Below are 23,722 nucleotides of genomic sequence, written 5' to 3'. Positions count from 1 at the left end.
GGACCTCAAACCGCATTCCTGCAGTCATGAGGCATGATCTGAGTCACACGCTAGAGAGAGTAAGGGAGGAACAAGCTACGATACATTTCACCGTGATAATAATAAACACCAGTCTGAATGCGGAGTCAGACGGCTGCTTTCAGTGAACCGCTGCTTGTTTGCTTTTGTTCTCGTGAAGCAAGGGTCAGAACAGGAATGACGAGGGAACACAATCGTTACAGATGCGTCAATAAAATGGACTTTCATCTGAAGCGCAGGTAGGACGTGTTTAATCGTAAAAATGCATTTTATGGTTTGGATTTCACTGTCTGAGTTGATCTTGCATGTTGGGACGTCACAGAAAGAAAAAAAAAACAGACTTTGTTAAATAACTTTTATACGACACAAACAGACGTGACACGACTTCCAGGAAGATTCAACATTTTAGAGCTACATCACTGCAAATCTGACAACCTGCTTATTGCACAGGCTTCAGTTTACACTGAGGATGAGAGGACGCTTTCTGAACACGCTTCACATAAGAAGGCGCCGTTTTAAGATATCAAATTTGTTCTTATGTGGTAGATGATCTCTGAGATAAGACACGGGCCACTGCTTGCAAATGTATCATAGTTTCTTTTCCGCCACTTTAGCAAATGCAGCGTGAGCAGCGAACGATGAATAACCTCCGTGTCATCGTGACTTTGTTAAGAAGCAAGGAAGTGAAAATAAAAGAAAGTAAGCTCACGAGGCCTGGGTTGAGTTTTCACACTTCACTGTTAAATGTGCTTCGCCAGAGGCATCCAGGCAAGAGTGTGTGACAGAAACAGAGCAAGAGACAGATGGGTTTAAGTAGCATTTAGCTTCATTTTCTGACTTTTTGTTTTATTTGACTAATATTATGCCTGTAATATGATCAGATGTGTGCTGAGAAATGCAATTAAAAAGAACCTTTTGTACCCCAAAGATGAATTACGTAAAAGATAATGCAAAGAAAGCTCACTGTGGAGGTGCAGTGTCAGGACAGGCATGCTTCTTGTCCAGCCATTGTGCCACAAAAGTAACACGGCTTATAATAATGAGATCTTTTCCACCAAAGAGATCATTAAGATCAGCCTTTGTGACAAAGTGCTGTAACATCATCAGTCACTGAAGTTTAGACACTTGAGTCTGAAAGCAGAAGTAGCTGGTTTCCTGCTGTTTTTCAGACTTCTTGCATGTCAAGCGAACGGTGAACGTGTTTATCAGAGATAAAACCCGTAGCCTGTCTGAGAGGCTTTTTAAAGAGAGATTAGAGAAGAAGAAGAAGAGAGAGACTCCTCTGATGTAAACCTTCTGCTTCTTCAAGAAAGACATGTCCAACCCTTTCTGTCTCATATAAACCCCCTCGGCCCTGCCAGAAGAGCTCCAGCTTTGACATTCACAGTTGCTTGTTATGAAGTTATTATCTACTTAATCTACTTGATACTGTTAATCATACTAATTATGATAAAAAAAAAGATAGTCATTCCTACGTTTTCTGTTATTGTGGGTTTTCTTTTTAGTTGAAGTTTGTACTTCAGTGTTGGAGTGGTCAAAAAGTGAAATGTTTCAGTTGTAAATTAATCACTTTTGATATATATACATTCTTTTTACAGTGCTAGTCAGAATTATGCCAACAGCTATTGAATAATAACAATGTTTTATTAAAAAAAATCCACAGTTATTGAACAACAATCTACAAGGCTTTTATATGTGGTGCAATAAAATACAGACACAAAATGTGACCTGAACAAAATTAACTGAGAATGTAAGATAATTCTATTCTTCACATCCTTCACAGAGTAGGACAGGAGCTGTTCATAAGTGGCGTCAAACTCTTTTAGGACCTGGTGACCTCTGAGATGACGGAGGACGAGGCCAGCATTTGTCGGGTGATGGAGGAGACTGAAGTCGATGTTCAAATCAGACAAACCAAAGCTGAGCCACTGGGCAACAGCATCAGAGCCAGCTGGTCAAATGGTAACCATTCATTTGTCTTTATTCTGTGAGCTGTACAGCGAATAGCCTTTTTGTCACACACATTTCATTAATAACGGTCCAACTGCGGACTCCACTCCCTGTCATTCTTAGGTCAGTGTGTTGTGGCGATGCCGAGCTGCTCAGCGTTAAATCCCAGCTTTGATCTGTCTCTGTGTCGCGCCAAACTGGAGAGGGAAGGCTTTGAGGTTAGCACAGACACCGACCAAACTGAGGCACATCGTACTGAGTTTAAATGCGACCTCGGTTGTTGAATTATTTGTTTCGTATTTGTTAGATACCAGTCACAGACATGGAAGATCCACTGAAAACTGCTCTGGACGTCCCCTCAGTCAGGAGATACATGGTTTTCAACTCGGGTCTTTTCCACTTCTTAATGGCACCAGTATGATCCTGCTTGTTCCTCTACAGTTTGACCTCCTTGCACTGCTTTTTTTTTTAACTTCTCCCTCAGATTTTGTTCTACATTTCTGACAAAGTTGATGCAAAAAATGCTTGCACTTTCTGTTTGCATTAAATGCCATAAACTATTTTAGTGAATTTAATCAAACTATTTATTTTTGTCACAGATTTGGCACATAAATCAACAGAGATAAAATATTGTGCTCAATTACTTGTTACAGTTTCTAGGATGTAGGCATTAAAAGCTCCACCTTTAGGTATTAAACTGAGTTCACAAATTTGATAAAAACCCTTCTGCCACTCCTCATCTCTTAGTTAAAAACTGAATCCAGGTTTATTAGCAGGTTTACTTCTCGCACTGATAATCCCAATATCAAATCAGAGGAAGGCTGGAGAAAATAAATACAGTGACTGGCTGCACATATAACACCAGTTTAAACTTTTAAATGAAATGTTTGCCAAACATACAAAACAACCAGTGATATAACCGAGATATAACATATCTCACTTTTACAGTTTCAAGTTAAATCTGGAGCTGCTGGGACAGTCAGAGGTAATTAGCTTAGCATAAATGCCAGAAACAGGAACAAAGAGTCAAACTTTTAACTGATTTTCACATTCACTCTAGTTTGTTTAATATGTGCACAAAAACAAATGTGAAATAAAAAGAAAAATGATCTCTGATAAGCTAACAATATAAACAAAAAAGTGGTAACTATTCAGGTTTAAAGGTCCTGTAATGGAAATGCTTCTGAACTTTAGCACCGCTGTTTACCCACGCATTTAGTTACTGAAAACAGTTGAGTTCAAGTACAGTAGTTTATAAAGTGTGGGTTTAATGCATTTGAGGTACTTTATGTCTAATTTTTCAAATGTCATTTTAAATGTTAAACATCCTCTTCATGACAGAGAGGGAAGTACACTTCCTTATTTTTTTTTTTTAAAGAAATGACTTGAAATCATAAATCAGTCATGACGGTAGTTAGTAATAGATAACTGATTAATTTGCCTCCACCAGGTTCTGTATGTGGTGGTGTGGTGCGCCGTGTTCTCCACTCTCCACCTCTACATAACTGTTAGTGACTACTGGATCCTCTGTCTGTCAGTCAGCCTTGTCTCCATCCTCCTCACCACTGCCATCATCTTCATCCTTCATCACAGCAACAAGGAGGTATGTTAAACGTCATAAATGTCTGAAATCTAATATTTGCGTTTGTATTTTAGACTCACCCTCACCTGATGGTGGTTTCTCTACGTTCTCATTCACCATATGACACGAGTAAAACCTTGAACTGACTCTCACAGTGTTTCTGTGTCAGATCAACATAAACGTGGATGTTCGGTTGGTCCAGGTGAATGAGAGGATGGTGAAACACAAGCTGCTGGTGGGCGTGGCTGACTGGGTGCAGAATTGCACTGGAAACATGAAGGTCGGTGACCTGAATTCAGCTGTAACTCTCAGAATATGAAGTACATTCATGCCAGAAGTGCTGTAAATGTACTGTGTAAGCTGATGTGAGTAAGCCTTTCAGTGTCATGCTTATCCCGTGACGTCTCATTCAAAACAACAAACTAAACAACCGGAAAAACAGATTGATGTGAGAACAAGGAAAGAGACTGAAACAGCTGATCAATGACAGCAGTAGCAGATCAGCAGGTATAACAACGACTTGTAAAGCACATTTCGTGTACAAGACAATTCAAAGTGCTTATTGTAAGACATTAAAGGCATTACAGCAGGGTGCAGAAGAATCATTAAAAGTACATTAAAACAAACTTAAAACAAGTAAAAGAAATAAAAACAGAAAAAGCTACAGTAGAATAAGACAGATAAAATAGAGTGAGAGGAATTAACAATTGTTTTTGATAAAAGGCAGCAGCAAATAGCAAAGTTTTTAACCTTGATTTAAAACAACCGAGAGTTCAGTTTTCTGGGAGTTTGTTCCACATGTGAGGTGCATAAAAACTGAACGCTGCCTCTCTGTCTTTAGTTCTGACTCTGGGAACAGAAAGTGGACTTAATCCTGATAACCTGAGGGCTCCGGTTGGTTCATAACAAACCAGAAGGCCCTGAACTATTCATTGCTTTGTAGACTAACAATGTAAAGATCTGAGGACTGCACCACTCATCGGGTTCCTTTCCAGTTCATGAATGTCAGTGTTTGATTTGTGATTAAGTACCTGAAGTGCCTGTTCTGCATTTTTATAGTTTTCCCCTCTCATTCAGGCTGTAAGAGATTCAGTGTTCATGAATTAGAAGATTAGAATGAGCTTTTAATTAATCGTGTAGCTTAAACTGAAAATGCTCACATTGGCTCTCCGTAATTCTTCTTTTTCTACTTTTAAGAAATCTTTACAATTCATTTTTGATAAATTAATGTAAATTTGTTTTCATTGTCTCACACAGATAAACTTGCATATTCATATTTACACACAGAATATAATATTCACACACACATACACATGGAGTGAGGATTAAAGAAATAATGCACAGACTTGCATACCTGGACACATATCCAATTTTATACACAATTATTTAACTCTTTATCAATTTATTTTTATTTGCTAGAGGTAATTTCAATGAAAACTCAATTTTCAATAAACATTTTACTAATTGAATGAAAGAATAAGTGTTAAAAATAAGTCGAAACTAAATATTAACATAAATGTTACAATGGACTACTATTGGAAAGCTTCTGGTGAAATAGTAAAAGCGCATTTAAAAAAAGTTGATGAAAGAAACAAATGAAAGAAGATTAGAAAAAATCTGAAATTTCTAACAAGAGAGTCGGTGATGAAAGAAAATATAATAATGTAATAATAACTGTTATACTCTTCCTGTATATCATGTTGGATTCACATTAATTACATTCTAATTGTGCCTAAGCTGTGAATGTTGATTTATAAGCCACTAACGTTGTTGTTTTATCCCGTGTGTGTTTCTCTGTAGTTGTACTTTGTGTACTGGGACATGTCCCATTGTTTGAGGACACTGACTGAAACTTTAGAGGAGCACAGCTTTATGACGACTGACATCCAGGTGAGTCGAGTACCTCTGTCTCTCTGTTATCCCGCTGCTTCATCGATTTTTCAGAAGCTCCCATGTCTTCTCTCCATCACAATCAATAAAAACATTATTCTAACTGCCTGTGAGAGGATATTCATCTTCGGAGAAGCAGGAATTTAAGTCTTTGAAGGATGGCATCACATTTCGGAGCCTCTCGTCCCTGCAGCAGAATGATTAAATCACGGTCACATTTCCCCTCAGAGAAAACTGAAGAGCAGAATGTCTCATCTCGTCCTGGTGACCAAAGTCCCGGTCGGTGACCTTGAGGCCGGTGGCTCAGACGCAGAGCAAGACTCAGATGAACACAGGCCTCTGCTCAGAAATGAGAACGCAGGCTGCGGTACCGCCGCCAGCCAGCAGGAGGCAGCCGAAATCCCCACCAACTACAGCCTCATCCCTGATGCTGCTTCACCTGCTGAGGTGAGGATATGTCTGGGGACTTCAAATCTTTATTAATTATCTAGTTAAATTGAATTTAGATAAATGTATCTTTATTCAAATTTAGTTATAAACCAAAACAGATTATAAGCTAATGCTGAAAGTCACATGACATGCCACACCATTATAGATTTAATAGAAACAATGAAGACATGAGGATTCTGAGAGTTTTTAAACTGAGTTTAAAAAACATTGTAGAATTAATGTGTTAGTACAATCCAACACCAACATTGATTCTATCTATCGGTGTTTATGACAGATAAATACAAATAACATTTAGTAAGAACTGCAGGCAGAGTTTAAATTCCTCTGGACACAAATGAGAAGGTTTTTAACATTTAGAAGGAAAGTAGAGACACAAAACTGGTTTCTGTTGCCAAACCTGTTTTAACATCACTCCTTGTATAATTTGTTTGTTCCATTATTAAAATGGGAATATATATATATATATATATATATATATATATATATATATATATATATATATATATTTGCATCCAGAACCCAAAATTTCATCTTTTAATGCAAATTAAGATTCAAACTGGTGTCTGTTTGAAGGTTGCTGATCTTACAACCCTCTATAAGGCTAAATGACTCATGAATATCTCAGATATATGGTTAAATAACCAAAATATTACTCCTTTTTAGGAAAGAAAACTAGCAAATTTGTTAAATTAAGTCTTAAAATGCCTTTAAATGCACTGTAATGTACACATAAAACAGGAATGGGTTTGAAGGATATCTTTTTATTGTTAAAACAAAAACAGCAGCACTTGCACCAGCAGCATATCAGATAAAGCATATTTATACCTTGTTTTATGAACATCTTTCTTTAGCTACAGACACTGTTGTCCAACGACTACAGAAAGGCGTTTCTAAGAGCTTCCAGAATTAATTCAAGCAGTTTTACAGTTTTAACCCCACCAACAACAAATGAATGTTTCCATATAAAGGCTTTAACCTCTCGTCTCTGATCGTAACCATGTTGCAGGCTAAAGCGTACCAACTTCTGCTGACCTACAGTGCAGCTTATGTGAAGCTGCTGGTGTCTGAGAGGCTGTCGGGAGCGTCACACCACCACCTGCGACCCCAGAGGAACCACTGCACCACCGCCCCCCTCTGCCTGTGCCACTACATCAAAACAAAGATCCTCCAGTAGTATGACTGAGGATTTATCTCTGGAGCCGATTCAGAACATTTTGACCCACTGAAGGACTCAAAAAAAGTCTTTATTTCTGTTAAGTTAAGTTTCTAGTGATGTTTCTCCACTCTGCAGGCTGCGTGTTCAGTGTTGCCAAGTCAGTTCTGCGTTTACACCCCCTGCATGTTTGTCTGTCTGTTTGTTTGCACCCTGCCAAATGCTGTCAGCTGAGAGGCACGGGTCTGTCCACCTCGTGTAAAACAATATTTATACTCGTTCACACAAGACAATCACAGCCGCAGTTCCTGCTTACTACTGTTTAAATCAACTGTACAAATAATAAATACACTGTATATCATTTAGATTTGACTGGAATGATTGAGTAAATTAATTTATTCAGGTTTGTAGAACAAGCAACAACAGATTATTTTTATTTATGCCTTTTGCTCACCAATCAGCGAGTTACACAGAAAATTCTCAAGACCAGGAAGGACCAAAGAAAACATGTGATTTCATGATGTTGTGCCTGAAAACGCGGAACTGGCTTTCTATTATAACACTTGATTATTTCAGATTTTAAAGGTTTTCTTTAAAGAAAACGGTGAGCTACTTTATTTGAACAGATCATTGAATCCTTCCTAAAACTGGGACTCTATAACTCTATATTTCGTATTAATTCTTACTCAAGTTAAGTTATTTGTCATGTAAATGAATGTAAATTTGCGCCCTTGATTAAAAACATCTTTGGATACAAACTGGAAAGCTTTTGTTCACAACTTGAAAAAAGAATTTTAATCACATGATACTTGAAAATTTCACAGATGTAAAAGTAATTTCAGTTTTATTGGTATAAATGTCATCTGATAGAGCCTCAAACACAAAGCCCACAAGACATAGACTATTGGGTCTATATTTCCCCAGATATCAACACCATATGACATGTATGGAATTACAAAAGAACAGCATTAAATATGTAAACATTTCTCATCCACCAGTTCCTTTAATTTCATAAATAACACCAATAGATTTGGATGATTTATCTTTAACATATGCTTTATGTGGCTTCCAACAGAGTTTATGATCAATGTTGACTCCCAAAAATGTTGTTTCATCTAAATTAACTTCAGTGTTTTGTCAAATGGCCATAAATCTGAACTGAAGGCAGTGGTGGGAATATATTCACTCAGTAGAAGTTACTTACAGATTTTCCACTACATTTACAGTCAGTACAGGTGAACACATGTATGAATTAGTCATGAAATCTTTTAGCTCAAGCTCCTGACACTTCATAACTTCCAAATTTACTTTTAAACTTACTTTTAAAAAGTGTTGGCACAACACTGCAATAACATAGAACAATATGATGAATACTGACTCTAAATGTGGCTTTTCGTCATGTTTCCAGTATCTCTGGGTTATTACAGTTCCACCAAAGCAACAGTTCACCTCTAAAGTTTTCTCTGATGCTTCCATTAACATGGCTGTTCAAAGACAAAATGGGTTAAATTATCAAAATATAAATTTTAAAAAAAGCAAAAATACTAGATTTTAGATGACCCTTCAGATTTATCCAAAGGTCGAACACTTTGGTGTTAAAATAGTAGCTGAAATAAGTTTGATCTTAGCTATCTACAACAAAAAAGCAATGGTAACACATTGCTGCAGCAGGATCAAAAATAAAAAAAACTGACAGGAGATTTGTTATCAAAGACACAGTATGAAGGAAAGTAAAGTGAGTCACCTTCATAAAAGTCTGTAATGATGCCGAAAAAGCTCCGACATGAATCATTGGCTTCATATGTCCCCACACCGATGGTTTTCCGAACATGTGATCAGAGGCGTTTACTTCCCGGGAATATTACCAGCCTTCGCCCATCAGTCCTGATGCTGCGGTTGAGATGACAGCCCAGCGAGGGTGCAGCAGGATGACACAAACACACACAGCGAGACAGCCAGCGTGGCTGACCCAGGGGAAGCTGAGGCTGTGTGATGGAGGATTGAGGCGTGCAGCGTGAGGCCAAGTTAAATGATCTCAGAGACACTGAATCTCCTTGGGAGGCTAAATGGCCATCTGTGATCCTGCAGACACGGGCTGGCTCTGCTCCCCCATTTTCTCTCCAATCTCTTTTCTGTTTTGTGTTTCATGCAGTTTTTATTGTGACTTCCACTGTTCAGCTGCAAATGTCCTGTTTTCACTCACTGCCACTGCTCCCATAGGGCCGATTTCCCCCCAAACATACAGTTAGACTCAGCTGGAGAACACAGTGGAGCATCTAGCCGCTAAAGAGACAGAAATTTCCCCTGTCTCTTTAGCGGAGTTGGTGGAGACCAAAAACAGAATGAGTAAATATTTGACTTGTTCCCACCAGGTGGCCACAAATCTAAATGAGTGCCAATGTCTAATAATAGATAATGGGAAAACTTTGCTTTTTATAGCACTTTCAGACACAATGTTGAACTGAAAGTAGGTCATCATTTTTAATCACAAGCATGGGAAATATAAAAAGAGGCAGCCATCAAACTAGAAACAGGAGGCTTTAGGATGATAAAATGTCTATACTTGCTTTCAATGATTCTTCCTCTTTTGTTTCCTCATAGCTCCATCAGAGTACAACGTGGCAAAAATGGCTTGACTCAATTTGGCTCAAGTCCAGCAGATCAGAAGAAATAACTCACACTGGCCTGAGCCCTGTTGATTCCACAGAAAGTGAAGCCTCTTGTTTATCAACTGTAGTCTGTAAAAAGGCTTATTTTACATTCATCTGTCTGATGACCATACTTAAAAGATGTATTCTTCATAAAGGAAATGAACGTAGCCGCCCTGACTTCAGCATTTCTGAACATTTTGGTGCCAGAAGCGTTCATATTTGGTCTTCAGAGTTGAGAGCAACACTTGAATCTTGATTGGTCAGTGCCAATAAAAGATAACTAAAGTAATGACAAGTGTTCTGCTGTTAGAGAGCCGAGATTTATCATGTAAAAAGTAACTGAATATTTGAATGCCACTTATTACAACAACATAAACAATCTGAAAGTCTAACTTTTAATTAAAGTAATCTCTAACGCTCGTCATTAACGACAACAAATTGTTTTTCCCAACTTATTATATACTGATGCTCAGCCAAGTGCCGTTTATGTCACTTTCAAGGCATGGAGCAATGCCTTACCATCACCTTCCAATGGATAGGAAACTGCTGCTTATTGCCAGTTCGGGGACACTTATCCGACTCCTAAGCGTGGGACTTGTGTTTGAGTAAAAGCCTTGACACTGCTCATTTTTACTTCCTTTTCATTGGGCGTTTATTTTTACTTCTGGTCTTCATTTTCACTTCCCTTTACTCTGAAACTACTTTGTTATAGATTAAAATTTATTGGCTGGAGTTAGGAAAACATAATAGTTATGGAATAAAATGCATTTAAAGATCAGAGCAGTGTATTGATATGGAAAGATTTGCTGGTAATTACCATGTTGCCATTGTGACCTGTCCCAGTCCTGTTATGTTAAACAGCATGGGAAACCCTGAACTTTCAAAAGTGATGTTTTGGGTGTACCGTGTGCATTCAAACTAGATGCAGTGGGTTCCTGGTCAAGTGTCAGTATGTGACGAGAAAGGGAGAGAGAACAGGTAGTCAATAAAAAGTTTTTTCTGAATAATATGAATGCTTAAGAGGTTAGAATATGTTTGTATTGTGTCCAAAATTGCTTCCTCCAGGTGGCTAAAAAGATCAAGTTAAAGCAGACGTTCTTTGCCTTAGTTCAGCTCCCCATTTTGTTGGTATCTACCCAGGTTCTTGTGGATTCTGTTGAGGTTTTAGTCTTTGTTCTAGTCAGTTTCTCAGTTTGGTTTCCCCTGCTGTTACCTGTCACTATCCCCAGATGTCCTTGGCTGCTTCTTGTCTCTTGATCACCGTGTTACCATCTGTTCTCTGCACCTTATCACCAATCCCTGTATATATGCTCCTTGATCTCACTATTCAGTGCCAGAGCATCTTTGACAGTTTGTTATGTGTTATCTCAGTTCCCACTGTCAGTCAGCTCATCCTGTTTCTATTGAGTTTTGTTAGTTTTCAGTTTGGAGTTTTGGAATTCCTCTCTCGGCAGCATCTTTTGTTAACTCACTGTTATCTCTAACTGCCTCTCTTTGCCTCCTCCCCCTGTAAGTTCTTTGTTGTGGTCCTTTCCTTCCTAGCTTTGTCATGAATCATGACAACAGATTCATGATTATCTTATTACGAACATGACTGTACGTGCCAAATTTAATTGAAATCCATCCAAATATTGATGAGATATTCCACTAACCATCACTACTGTCATTCTTATGGTAAAATTAGGGGAAATATCAATGGATCATCACTTTTATTAGACATTTTTGTGTTGTGGATTGTTTTCATTCTATGGCAACTATGTTGTGGCATGGTTCAAGAAAGGGTAGAGATTTTTCTGAGGTGCAGAAAAATCAACAGCTGCAATGCAAATACCCACAAGACCTCAGCGATCAGACACAAGCGTTTGTGGATCATGTTCTGACAGAGAGCGAAAAAGAAAAGAGAGGGAGAAAACCAGGGCAACTATAAATAGCATCTTAGTGATGAGGCAAGAAGGAGATGCCACAGAGTCTGAGAGGATGGAGAGGTGAAAAACAAACGAGGAAAAGAGATTACACCTTCCCCAAAGTGTCGTTCATAACCCAGAATTACTCTTTTATTCATTACTCAAACAACTGAAGTCAGAACCAATGCATATGCAATACATCCAAAAACATAATGAGAATAATAAAACCTCACATGTACACAGGTAGTTTTTGGCTCTTTGAACAAGCAACCCATTGCATCTACAAGCTGAAGAACAAACTGAAAATACTGAAAATAAATTAGGAATCATTTCCCAGCTGTAGAGCAAACAGCTGCATTTATCAGAAAGTACACAGGGAGATGCAGCCTAGGTGTCACGTGACAAATGTCTCAATATTTACTAGATATACACTCACTGCCAGAGCCTTCTGTACAATATTAATACTAAACAGCACTGTGTTTCATTTACACTTTAACACTGTAAATCACTGTGTATGTATAATAACAGGGCCTGCATTTATCAGGATAAGTGGGTATTACGAGTAAGGATGAACTTTCACACCTGTTCACCAACTTCAACAAGCAATTTCTAGGTTTGATATTTTCAGAGATACACTTTTTTGGCTTTCTTGCTGTAGAAGAGTTTAAATCAATACAGCTCTGATGTAAAGATGTAGCTGCAGCAATTAGCAGTTAGCTTAGCAACAGCAAGAACAATGAGCCTGGTTCCATCCATACACAATAAAACATCTATCTCCTCAAAAGCTCACTGATTGACATTTTACCTCTTGTTTTTTCTATTCAAAGTGTAAAAATGAACCCTAAAGGTGCTAGTTGGCTGATTTTTGTCACAGTTTGACAGAATCAAGCCAGCAGTTCCTCCAGTCTTTGCGCTAAGCTAAGTTTAGCAAAGCTAGCATCTCCAGGCTATAGCCATGCTTTTTGAGTTCAGAAAAAAAATAAAGTCCCTCACACAAACGACTGCTCAAGTCGGACCAACAAATGAGCAAGTGGTTGAAAAATTGAGTGTGTAGTAATGTGGTTCTGAGTTAATTAGGGGAAATTTTCTGAAACCTTTTTTTGTGTTTGATCATTTTAGCTGTACAATATTTATCCATTTGAATTCCCCACATTGTGATACATTCCTAATTACATTAGCTTCTCACTAATGATTAGAGGTTAGGGCTAGGGCTAGTTAGGTCAAACAGCAGAATTAGGCCATTCATCAACTGATTAACCATGTCAAGGATTTCATGTGCATTATTTCCCATGATGTAATCACAAATTCAATTTCCAGTTTGTGATACATGTAGGAACATGTTTGATAAAGTGTTCCCATCAAGCTATTGCTTTAAGGATAAAATCTATTCAAATTCTTGAAGCTCAAAAATGATCCAATATATTAGATTTTAAAGTGCTTTGGTGGTCGTGGATGATAGCAGCAAAGTAACACAGGTTCTTAGTTTTTCAGTCATATACTGTTAGCAATCATCAGTATTGCTTGTCAAAGCAATAGAGCACAGCAGATTTTAATCTACTATTAGCAGTTGCTGCTTCTCAAAAGACATTTCATTACCCTACAGGTAACAGCAAATATGGATTTGAAATATATGAAGAAAAACAGATTTTGTAGGAGAATTAACATTTTTTGGTTTAAAAAGAAAAACAAAGGTTCAGGATAACTCCCCGTCTCTGACGATAAATGTAGGCCCAGATGTGTTCCAATGTATAGACAATAATACATTTGTAATAATCATAGTATTGTTCTTAAACTTCGGCATAAACTTAGTCTCTGTCATTTTTCACTGTTATCAAACATAAATGTCAAAAATTAAATATCTTTTCATAACCTCTTAAAAATATCTTCATCAAAGGGACTAACAGAGAAAAGGGGGGGAGCAGAAAAGATATGTTATTAGGTCCAATATTTCATGGGGACAGGAAATGGACAAAGTGGGAGTGTTGGGGGATCAGCGAGTGGACAATGTTTTCATAGAGTGGAAAGTGCTACAATGTGGTATAGGCATTCAAATTCTCTCTCCTTCTGGAAACATTCATCTCATAACCCCTGAAACCTCATGTTATTGTTCATACTGTAACTCTACAGCCATGTTGCCTTTTGGAGACAACAGCACATCTGCTGTTCAGAGCTACATTATGGATACCAGACACACACATCTAGCCTTAATATTTAAGACAGCAGAAACAGACTGAGGATGACATGCAGGGTTATTATGTTGCCTGATACATATAATGTTGCACTATTAACAGTGTCTAGGAGTAAATAGGGATGTGCAACAGAAAAAGGCTAATACATTTCTGAAATACTTGAAAAGAGAATATCTGCAGACCTAATATTTAAATACTTCTCATCTAAGTAGTCTGTTTTTCTTATTTTCACCGTAGCTTGTTTGACATTTTATAAAAGACTGCAGCACAAACTCAGAAATTTTAGGAAATGTTCTCACTGACAGCTGGGAGAAAAGCTACTTCAGCACTAAAAGCTCATTAGTCTACATTTATATTTATCATGCACAATCAGGCCCTAAAAATGTAAGCGGTTGCATCATTTTATCTTCTTACTACAAAGTGCAACATCATCATTATAAGATACCAATTTAAAGCCAATTCGGAGTGTCAGACAGCTGCAACAGGTCACTAGAAAATACAGCAGACAAAGTCAGTGCAAGGTTGATTGAATAAATTAATAAATAACATATCATAAATAAATCAACAAAGGTAGAATTCATAAAATATGTGTCATCTCATCCAGTTAAAATGTGTATGCAACACACAACCCACCAGTCTGACATAAAACTTGGTTTTTGTAACATCTCACTTGGCAGTCCAGTGTCCATTTGGTGTGTTATTAATGTATATCAATCAGTCCATCTAACTCAAATCAGCCTCTAATGCAGCAAAGATACAACTCTGTAAATCAACACTTTCAACATAGCGCATATCATGTTTCAAAGACGAGAACGCATGTCTACTAGAAGGACTAAAATGTGCATTTAACTATGCTAAATAAAACTTTTTAAATGTGGCGTCTCAGGAGGGTCCATTTAGCTCTTTTTTTGTTGTTGTTGAAATATTTAGAACTGAAAGCGGCCACAGTGGCCTATCCTTTCACCTGATTACATCAGTGAAGACCATAATTCATAAATTAATAAGAGTCAAATGAATTATTGACTTATTTCCTTCCTGCAGCTCATATCTGAGTGTAAATATTAATAAGTCGCTGTGCAAACAGCAATATTGACCCCAATAGACAATTGCTTGATGTTTTGTATTCAAGCATCAACTGTGATTAGTTGTTTTTGGTTGTTGGTGAGTGTTTGACGGCATGATGAGGCAGGTTAGGTTGGAGCTTGGTTTGGAGCTTTACAGAGAGGTCCAGCAAGTGGAAACAGTGCAGTTTCCTACTTCCTCTGCCGAATGATTGAGAGGAATTGGGTAGCTAATATATAAACACTGTGATTTCCCATCAAGAGGTTAAGGGGGAGCTACGGCTCCCAGTCGTCGTCATGATGTTGTGAGGCTATGATGACTACCACGGTGAGGATGGTGCACAGCACGATCGAGGCGATGCCAACGGCCAAGCTGATGAAGGAGAAGTTTCGTGCCTCGCGGGAGGCTATTTCCGCCGTCACCATGTCCCCTCTGGCTATTGCCGTGCGGACCTGAGTTATAGAAGAGAGGAGAAATTAAAATACATGTTGCATAATAGGAAAACATGTGAGTGGGAGCACCATGGGGCCTGCAACACCATGTATGGATCGATTTCACTGCAGCACAGGCTGCTTGTGCAGAAAGAGGACACTGCACACAGCTCTGACACACTGCAACAGCATATACAGCTCAGACCAGTGCATCCATGCCTTGTCAGCTCAGCTTAACTCACAGACAGCTGAGTAGGCCCAGAGGACAAAATCCATTCTGTCCCGTTGCACTGACAATGGTGCAGTTACGTAATGTGGTCTGTAGAGTGAATAGTGGTCAGCACAGTCTGCCAACACACACATAAACAACAGGCACTGTGAAGCGTGAGAGCCTCCACGCTGAGCGTTGACAGGCCAAACATCATGTTCAGCTTAACCTGTGCGTGAAACAGGGCAGAGCAAACTGTGGCAAGATACTGTAGACGACAGAGCAGCAAGAGCAAGAAGAGGCTTCTCCTCCTGTCTGATCCACTTCCCAACACAGTTTCCCTCTGCTGCTGACCAGCTGTCTGATTTTGCATCATTTAAAAGCATTGCAGCTAATGGCTCTGTTTTATTTACCCGTCATAGTCAGTAACTTTTGAAACGTTGAGTGTTTTTACTGCCATTTCGACTCAGTTTTTATAAATAGCACCAGTCAAAAGTTTGGACAAACCTATGAATGGGTAGCCGTGTTCAAACTTAACTCTCGCTGTGAGTCTAAAGCAAAATTTTCAATGCGGCAGAAAAGAAAACGAGCATTAGGAATTTCCATTCAATCATTTGGAGCAAACAAATTAAGCTATGTGGTATCATCAAAAGCTGGCTGTAAAGGGTACTGTACTCTTACTGAATAAGGAGAGCTAGCTAACGTCACGCTTATCGTCTATGTTGTAATAACTCTTCCTTGTCAGGTAGTATTGTATCTGGTGAACAGATTGTTTTGTGAATTTTGCAAGAATCCATCTGCTTTGTAAGGTAAGGTTCTCTGGAGGATGAAACAGCTGTGTGGTCATCTGATCAATCATGAGTTAAAAGGCTGTTTCCATCTGCCATAATGTGAATCAAGTCATTAAAGGAGACAACAATAACTTAAAATGATTGTCAGGAGTTCTTTTTGCTAAACTGTTAATGGATTTTCTGATTCTGAATTTGACTCTGACAAAAGACTGTCACATTCATTCATGATGTACGTGAGCATTGCATTATTTAGAGTCAAAGCAATACATATAACTGCTGTGTGTTAATTCCCTGGCAAGATTCAAATATTCACAAATTATTTCAGTGTGATTAACGATAACCAAAAATCTCATTAGCCACCTATGTGAGGAAATGAATGCACATTTCTAGAAGGATATATCTAAAAGGTTTATAGAATGACTGGATTTTAGACCACAGAAAGGCCATGGAAGTCAGAAAGTATTGAAAATTATTGATATTAGGTTTAGTTTTACCAAAGACCTTAAGGTTACTAAATAAAGTGGGATGGACAGGGTCTCTCTGCTCTGTATCCTGGGAATTTTCAGTGTCCTAAAGAAGGAAGGCTGCAAACTGAATGACTTTTAAAGTGGAAATTCATCCAAAGTTCTTGACAAAATTGAAATGATATAAACCCCACAGATAAAAAATAAAAAATACCGTACAAAAAGCATTAACCTGCACGGCTTTGATGATTGCAATGATGCCTGTTGGCCAGAAGCAGCAGACGGTGGTGAGCACGGCGATGGGAAGGTAGTCGTGTGGCGGTCGACGGTCCATCAGGGTGATGCTGGGCGGCATTTGCATGGGGTGAATCTGGCCTGGTGGGATCCCAGGGTGAGTTCCTCTGGCTGGCATGTAGGGATGACCCTGAGGGGACAGAGAGGAGAGGAAAGAGAAACATGCTTTTAAAAACTAAAGCTTACAAAAACTTTCCTCTTAGAAGCCACAGGAACACGGTGGCATGAGTGAAGATGAGGAGCTGCAGAGCCTGCTGGGATTACTGGTACTGAAGAGGGAGCAAAAGGCAAAAAAAAATCCTATTTCCATATTTGTCAGCCATCTGTCAGATTGATTTTTTGGTTTTACAGTCTGGTGGTCGTCCAAGTGAGGCGAGACATCAGAGGTGACTTAATCACAATGCAGAACCTCTGAAGATAAGCCTTCAAAGCTAAGTGGACTTCGAATGATTACAAACCACCTGCAAAGTGGAGACATGCCTGCCTCCTGAATTTAATGTTCACATCTTCTGACTATGACTATTATCAGCTGAGAGACTTGAGAGGAGGCATCAGAGTACATGCTGCTGTAAGCTTCTCTAAATGTGTTCAGAATTGTTTCTTTTTCCAGTTACTGTAAAATGGAAGTGTCATACCACTACACTGTCCAGAGTAGATTTGCTTCAATATTTTCACGTTTATAATTGTAATGTTCATTTTTGGTCAAGTGTGACTGGTTTTGTTTACAAAGAAGTGTATTGTGCAAAAAATAAAGAATTATTAAACTAGCACCTAACAGCCATCGCAGGATACACATTTGGTTTATACAAAGAAACCATCCCAAATCTGTTGTTATGGTTTGAAATATAAAGGTTAGTTTCAAAGCCATAAAGGCAACCAAACGGCTTCACTATATTGTTTTAATTAGTTTTGAATTGGTATAATCCCTTCGTGAAATTAAGTCTACTTTCTGAGACACTTTGATCAGTCAGGCTGAATGTTTAGGTAGGAAAACATCATGTACTGTATATCACATTCATTTCTTTGTTCTCAGTATGAACATGAGAACATATGACTGAGAGGCCGTGAGGACTGTAAACTGGGTCTCAGTGAAACCCTCATTGTGAAAGCAGTGGGACTCTTGAGATAATTCAAATGAATAAGTTACACACATACTAATCCCCCTTTAGGTTCTTTGAAAGAAGGACAAACATGTTAGTCTGACTGAAATTATACTAAATCAAATATTTCGACACCCCCGGATAATGGGGGTGTATGCATTTTATTTAAAGCATATATGACGTGTGAAATATACAAACCTGAAGAGATGTTGAACTCACCACTCGGTTTGCCACTGATTAGCTGTGAGTTAAAATGTTTGTCAATCTTTTTAGTCTATGATGTAACAGGTAGTTTGGAAAAAGTCCAATACTAACGAGGTGAAAAAGGGTATATCACCATCTGTCAAAGCAGAGTTGGACACATTTCAGTCAATAAATCAATTCCCCCCTTATGTGCTTGTACACTGAGACAGGGACGACTGTCCGATTAAGTGGTCCGACAGGCCTGACAACAGCAGCTCAACTTGGAACTGGATGTAAATGTAATGACTGGCTTATTGTTTTGATTTGGGACAGTTATTTTACAGGTATTCACTGGTGGAGCACATTCATTTTTTGACTGTGATTTTGGTTCTTTCTAGCTGTGTCTTGCTCTTGCAGTTGGACTAAAAGACACTGGTGTCAAATTTTTTAATAGTTCTCATCTTTAATGCACTCAATCGATCATTTTAGCTTTTCATCCCACATTTTTATGTTTATGTACTTTGTTCAAAGTGCTTTCACTAAATGGGGAGAGGGAAGAGGGATTCTACAGAACCAGAGTTTCAGGACCACAGGACCCTCATTTTTCACAATATTGGACGTGTACGAAGTAGCAAGAGTAAGAGTTCAGGCTATGTACTGTAAGTGAATGACATCCTGCCCTGTACTTTTACCCAAATCTTTATCGTTCTAGCACATTAACAACATGAAATGACACGCAAAAAGTTTCCAAGTGGGTACTAATGACACATGAGAAGTGCCTCAAGTAGTAAACCATTGAAACACATTGGAATACGATCATGTTGAAAATGAGAAACTACAACCTCTAGGACTACAGAAATCCCATCCTGGAAACGGAAACAATTATCTCACCACTTAATATCTTAATATAGAGTTGACGTGATTTAAAGGTGCACCATCACTCAAAAATCAGCACCTCCAAATATAGTCACTTCTGACTCTAAAGTATACATGATGGTTAAAAAAAAAAAAGCAAAACTTGTGGCTTTGAATGTGTATCTAACAAACAAGTGGTTGGTGTAGTGGCAGCTACGTCCATTTTTATAAACAGGTGGGAACCGAATCATGTTACATGTAAACTAAAACAAAAGTTACCTCCCTTTGGGAACTGCAATTTCTGGGTACATTTACAGCTCTGGTGGTTGCTGCTCGTGTCTGCCAAAAGAATACATGCTGTATTTGTAATTAATTCATGAAATAAAAAGTCTCTCTTTTTCTCTTCTTAAGTCATAAAAACTGATTCGAATCTAAAATTCTTACTCTCTCAGCTACCGTGTCATGACTCCTGAATAGAAGTATGATACGTTACAACATGCTAACTGAATGTATTTAGAAATGAGAAAGTTCACTGAAAAGGAACCAACTTAAACAAATTGGTTCCGAGGGTAAAAGCAAATTAATTAAGTTTATCCAAACGGACAAAGTGTAATTTTCAAGTTGACTGAATCCACAAAAGTGCACTGTAACCAGAAAATGAAATGAGATTCAACTACAGCTGAAAACTCTTTCTACAGTGTAAAACTGAGCTTGGCTGAACATAAAGGGAACACAGTTGCATGGTTTGTATTTTTTTCTGAATAAGATTCCTCTGCAAGTGTTACTAATTATGTGCAGTTAAACCACCAGTTAATGAATGCAACAGTAGGTGCCACTGAGCAGACAAATGAAGGATGAATTGATTTATTCAAGGGTGCTTTCCTCTGAAAATAAAACTGAACATAACCCAGAGACAAAGACCACACTGTCGGTACTTTCTCCGCAATTAGCATCCAAAAAAAATATCAAGATCTATGTGAAAGACAACATGAGTTGGAAAGACTATTTGGGAGAGGTTTACTTTCTGCATGTCAGATTTGTGAGATCTTTAAAAGCGGTCTCATCTCTGACTCACCGATGTCATGGGGTAGACGGGTACGTAAGCGGTGCAGGGCTGCAGCTGCAGGGGGTAGCCCGAGTGGATGTATCCCACAGGGGGGTGTGGCATGGTGCTTCCGGGGCCTCGGGTCTGGACGGTGTAGCCGTGCGGAGCCCCAGGAGGCCCCATTGGGCCGCAGTGAAACTGAGTTTCTTGGAGATATCCCTCAGAGCCCGGGGGAGGAGGTGGTGGAGGGTAGCTGGGCTGGGTGCCGGGTGCAGTGGGCACGTTGGGATCCTGCGGACCTGGTAGGTACGGAGGAGGCTGCATGGTCTGACGGCCAGAGTCATCGAGCCCTGAGAGAGGAGGAGGAGGAGGAGGAAGAAGAAGATGGAAAAGAAAGTAGGAGAGTTATCAGAGGATGAATAATAATTTTTAAAAAAAAGATGCAAGCATGAGGGCACGTTACTGAACTCAAATACTGCCACACGCACGTCTTCATGCTGAATGTAATATGTCTTATCTCACTTCTGAGGCGGGAAACAATTACCCAGACCACAGCTCCTCAGGAAGACTTCAAAAAGCATCAACGGAGCCTGATATTTTCCATCCTGCTCAGTCTGTGTGCTAATGATGACAGTGACTGACATTTTTACTCCTAACAAACAAGATGAAGAAGAAAAGCTTCTGTCTCTTGTTCTTCCATCTCAGCCATATTTATTAGAAATGTGGCATTTAAGCCGCAGAGAGCCTCATCCTGATCATACATTTGCTTTTTGTGCACACACTTCAGCTTCCTTTGTGTTCATCAAACGCTGAAAATGACAGATAGGCTGTTGTGTCTTCGCAGCAGGGAGGGGACTGAGATAACATGCTGTGACAGGGACATGAGGAAGAGAAAGAGGAAAAACTGAGATGGATGTTGGAGTTGGAGGAAGGAGGGGAGGGAGATTTGACGGGACAGAAGAAGAGCTGAGCATCTGAGTGATGACGACTTGTGCTTGGGGACCAGCTTTACGTAACGGTCGCCAACCCTGTCACAAGCAGGAAGTGGACCAGAAACAGGCAGAAGGGTGAGGGAGCAAGCACAGGAAGCAAGGACGCCTTTAAAAGGTCATGATGTTATCAGAAAAATCCCGTTAGTCTCTTTTTCTAATTGTACTGTCATGCACCTTAACATTTAACATGCTAACTGAGGCCTGTAGAGTCTGAGATGTAGCTCTTTGGGTTTTTGACCTTGGGGTGAACTTGCTGGGACGACCACTCGTGGGAAGATTGACAGCCGTCTTGAATGTTTTCCACTTGTGAATAATATTTCTCTCTGTTGAACTCCAAATAGTTTGGAAATGGTCTCATAACTCTTCCCAGATTGATGAGCAACAACAGCTGCTTCTCTAAGATCAGTAGTGATGTCTTTCCTTCTTGGCATTGTGTTAACACACCTGACTGCTCCAGTCCAGCCAACTGCCCAAACTTCTGCTTTTATGGAGGTGGTCACACCTGATTAGCAGCACCTGGTCGTTACTTACCCTCTAAATTCTAAATGGAAGTGTGCTTAGTTTTTCACTGACTGCTTCTGCATTTTGACTGAGATTGTTGTTACATATAATACGACTGTTTTATATGTAATCAGTTGTTTTATTTTCCTAATTCTAAGACCTAATAAGGACCAGATGTTTTTCAGTTATGCCCTGATAGTAAAACCTTAGAATAAAACAAGGGTGTACTTTACATTTTTCTTTACTTCAACATTTTATCATACAGCAAATATCAATCCATATGTATATTTTCTTTTAAAAACTCAGAACAGAATAGTTTAATATGTTTAAATGGTGCTGCACATTTTATACTCTTATTGAGATTTTAATTAGTTTCAACTTCACACAAGATAAAATGAAATAAAACTCTTCTTCCGCACATTAATTGCTCATTACGTTTCTGCGGATAAGTAGCGTTTTAGTTGCTCTTTTGTCTCTTCAGATGATTTTGTGGGATTCGTTACAAAAGATCTATGATTAAAACTGCAGATTTTACAGGATAACTGCACCCACACGACAGCTGGTGTGTGTAAGAAGCACTCACACACACTTTTTAAGTGGCAGCTGGGAAATCTCAGGTGAAACTAAAGACGTTAATGACTGTTGCTTAGTCAATTTTCAAGAATCAAATCAAATCTGCCCAGCTGTGAAGAGCTGGAGGAGCATCATAAACTTCAACCTTCACGACCGCGACAAACACATCATAAATGACAGCTTTATGGGACATTTTGTCTTCTAAAACGTTATGTTTTACAGTAACATCCCTACATATTTAAACTGTGCTTTTGTGGTTCATCCATGGAGGAGTGCTGCTGTGTTATCGGCATCGGTGTGTTGGTTTTTTTTTGCCCCACAGATCTGATCAGACAGCGGTCACGTTTGCAGCACAGACCTCAGCCTCTAACTGTATCAGCTCGACGTTATTTCCATCAATTTAGCGCAAAACTGCAGCTCACTAAAAGTATGAGCTCCAGGAGTAAAAATCTTGAAAAAGAGCTTGGCAGATTGGAGACGCGTTTTTTTTTTCTTTGTTTGTTATAAAGACGCAGGGCACGCGCAAAGGACACCCACATCAAATAGTCAGGAGAGATGTACGTAGGCCCGTGCGTAATGATGATAATGAGACACATTTAAGGAAAAAACTGCGAGTCCACGAAATGTAACCCAGAACTACCAGTTATTCTGAGGCACATTTTTGGGGCTTTTTGGCTGAGAAACGATTAAACATTTACTAAATTCCAAACTTGAAACACAAAATAAATGAGAAAAAGTCCGATAATGTCACTTCTAACTGTGTAATGACACATACGAGGCCCTGCGGTGATTTTCTCCCCGTCAACCTGCACCCACACAGCGGCGCATCCTCCCACAGAAGCAGCGGATGGAGATGTTGACAAGCGAGCAGCTCGACAAAAATGCAGCTGACGAGCAGAGAAATCTCGTGGCTGAAACGTCTCGATCGCACAATGAAAATGCCTCACCGTGTTTTTCAGACGACATGCCTCCCGATCTTCTGTCCGCCTCCTTTGATCGGATGTTTTCTTGTTTTTTTTTTTTGGTTAAATTTTACTCCAGCTGCTGGTGGAAAGCCCTCCCGTCGATGATTCAGACTTTTAATCCAAACGTGCACAGTCCATCTTCACCCAGGATGTCTTCATCTTCAAAAAAGATAAACAACTTCAAGTGTTTTGCTTTCAGATCCAATCAAGGCGCTTTGGGTGTTCAGTGTCCCTCCTCTCCTCGCCTCTCCTCTCGGTCTGCGCGGCTGGTAGTCTAATAAGGTTTCTCCACTAACGCGTCGCTGTACATTGAATTAATGAGACACAAAGCTATCGCTGTCTTAAAGCGACAGCCCGGACGAAGAAAACGTTCAGGCACTAGGCTGGAACATCCCATTACAGCGCAACAAAGAGGGATCTTCTGAATTAGATGGATTTCTCCCTCCGTCTGACGCTTCACCAGCTCAACTT

The 23,722-nt window shown here is 39.2% G+C and overlaps 2 protein-coding genes across 4 annotated transcripts; one reads left to right on the top strand and one right to left on the bottom strand.

Annotated features, from left to right (window-relative positions):
- On the top strand, nucleotides 1–7,408 carry tmem268 (transmembrane protein 268). Of its 3 annotated transcripts, XM_072369893.1 has the most exons (10): nucleotides 1–59; nucleotides 179–257; nucleotides 1,845–1,980; nucleotides 2,092–2,186; nucleotides 2,276–2,383; nucleotides 3,419–3,571; nucleotides 3,720–3,830; nucleotides 5,351–5,440; nucleotides 5,669–5,887; nucleotides 6,897–7,408. In XM_072369893.1, the coding sequence occupies exons 3-10, from the start codon at nucleotides 1,863–1,865 to the stop codon at nucleotides 7,062–7,064; spliced, it is 1,062 nt and encodes a 353-aa protein (XP_072225994.1). In that variant the 5' UTR covers nucleotides 1–59; nucleotides 179–257; nucleotides 1,845–1,862; the 3' UTR covers nucleotides 7,065–7,408. The 3 variants fall into 3 exon arrangements, with proteins under 3 accessions (XP_072225994.1, XP_072225993.1, XP_072225995.1); XM_072369892.1 differs by lacking the exon at nucleotides 1–59 and having other exon boundaries at nucleotides 89–257; XM_072369894.1 differs by lacking the exon at nucleotides 1–59 and having other exon boundaries at nucleotides 89–257; nucleotides 1,802–1,980.
- Nucleotides 7,409–11,703: 4,295 nt separating this feature from the next.
- prrt1 (proline-rich transmembrane protein 1) lies at nucleotides 11,704–23,677 on the bottom strand. Its single transcript, XM_072369993.1, has 4 exons — nucleotides 23,234–23,677; nucleotides 20,251–20,570; nucleotides 16,976–17,167; nucleotides 11,704–15,301 (listed from the first exon to the last, which is right to left on the bottom strand). Exons 1-4 carry the CDS (start codon nucleotides 23,250–23,252, stop codon nucleotides 15,125–15,127), a joined length of 708 nt encoding a protein of 235 aa, XP_072226094.1. The 5' UTR covers nucleotides 23,253–23,677; the 3' UTR covers nucleotides 11,704–15,124.
- Between the last annotated feature and the right edge of the window lie 45 nt (nucleotides 23,678–23,722).

Source organism: Leuresthes tenuis, unplaced genomic scaffold (assembly GCF_036924035.1).
Source record: "Leuresthes tenuis unplaced genomic scaffold, fLeuTen1.0.hap1 SCAF_18, whole genome shotgun sequence".
NCBI classification, from domain to species: Eukaryota; Metazoa; Chordata; class Actinopteri; order Atheriniformes; family Atherinopsidae; genus Leuresthes; species Leuresthes tenuis.
The sequence above is the reverse complement of the archived record's forward strand: the minus strand, read 5'-3'. Positions and strand labels throughout refer to the sequence as shown.

Bases quoted from the DNA above. Each gene is read 5' to 3' on its own strand.
- tmem268 (XM_072369893.1), top strand. From the start codon at position 1,863: ATGACGGAGGACGAGGCCAGCATTTGTCGGGTGATGGAGGAGACTGAA. The intron at 2,384-3,418 runs GTATGATCCTGC...TGCCTCCACCAG, and splicing joins TCCACTTCTTAATGGCACCA to GTTCTGTATGTGGTGGTGTG. The intron at 5,888-6,896 runs GTGAGGATATGT...ACCATGTTGCAG, and splicing joins ATGCTGCTTCACCTGCTGAG to GCTAAAGCGTACCAACTTCT.
- prrt1 (XM_072369993.1), bottom strand. The intron at 17,168-20,250 runs GTGAGTCAGAGA...CTGTCCCCTCAG, and splicing joins CCGTCTACCCCATGACATCG to GGTCATCCCTACATGCCAGC. The intron at 15,302-16,975 runs GTTAATGCTTTT...TCTATAACTCAG, and splicing joins CAATCATCAAAGCCGTGCAG to GTCCGCACGGCAATAGCCAG.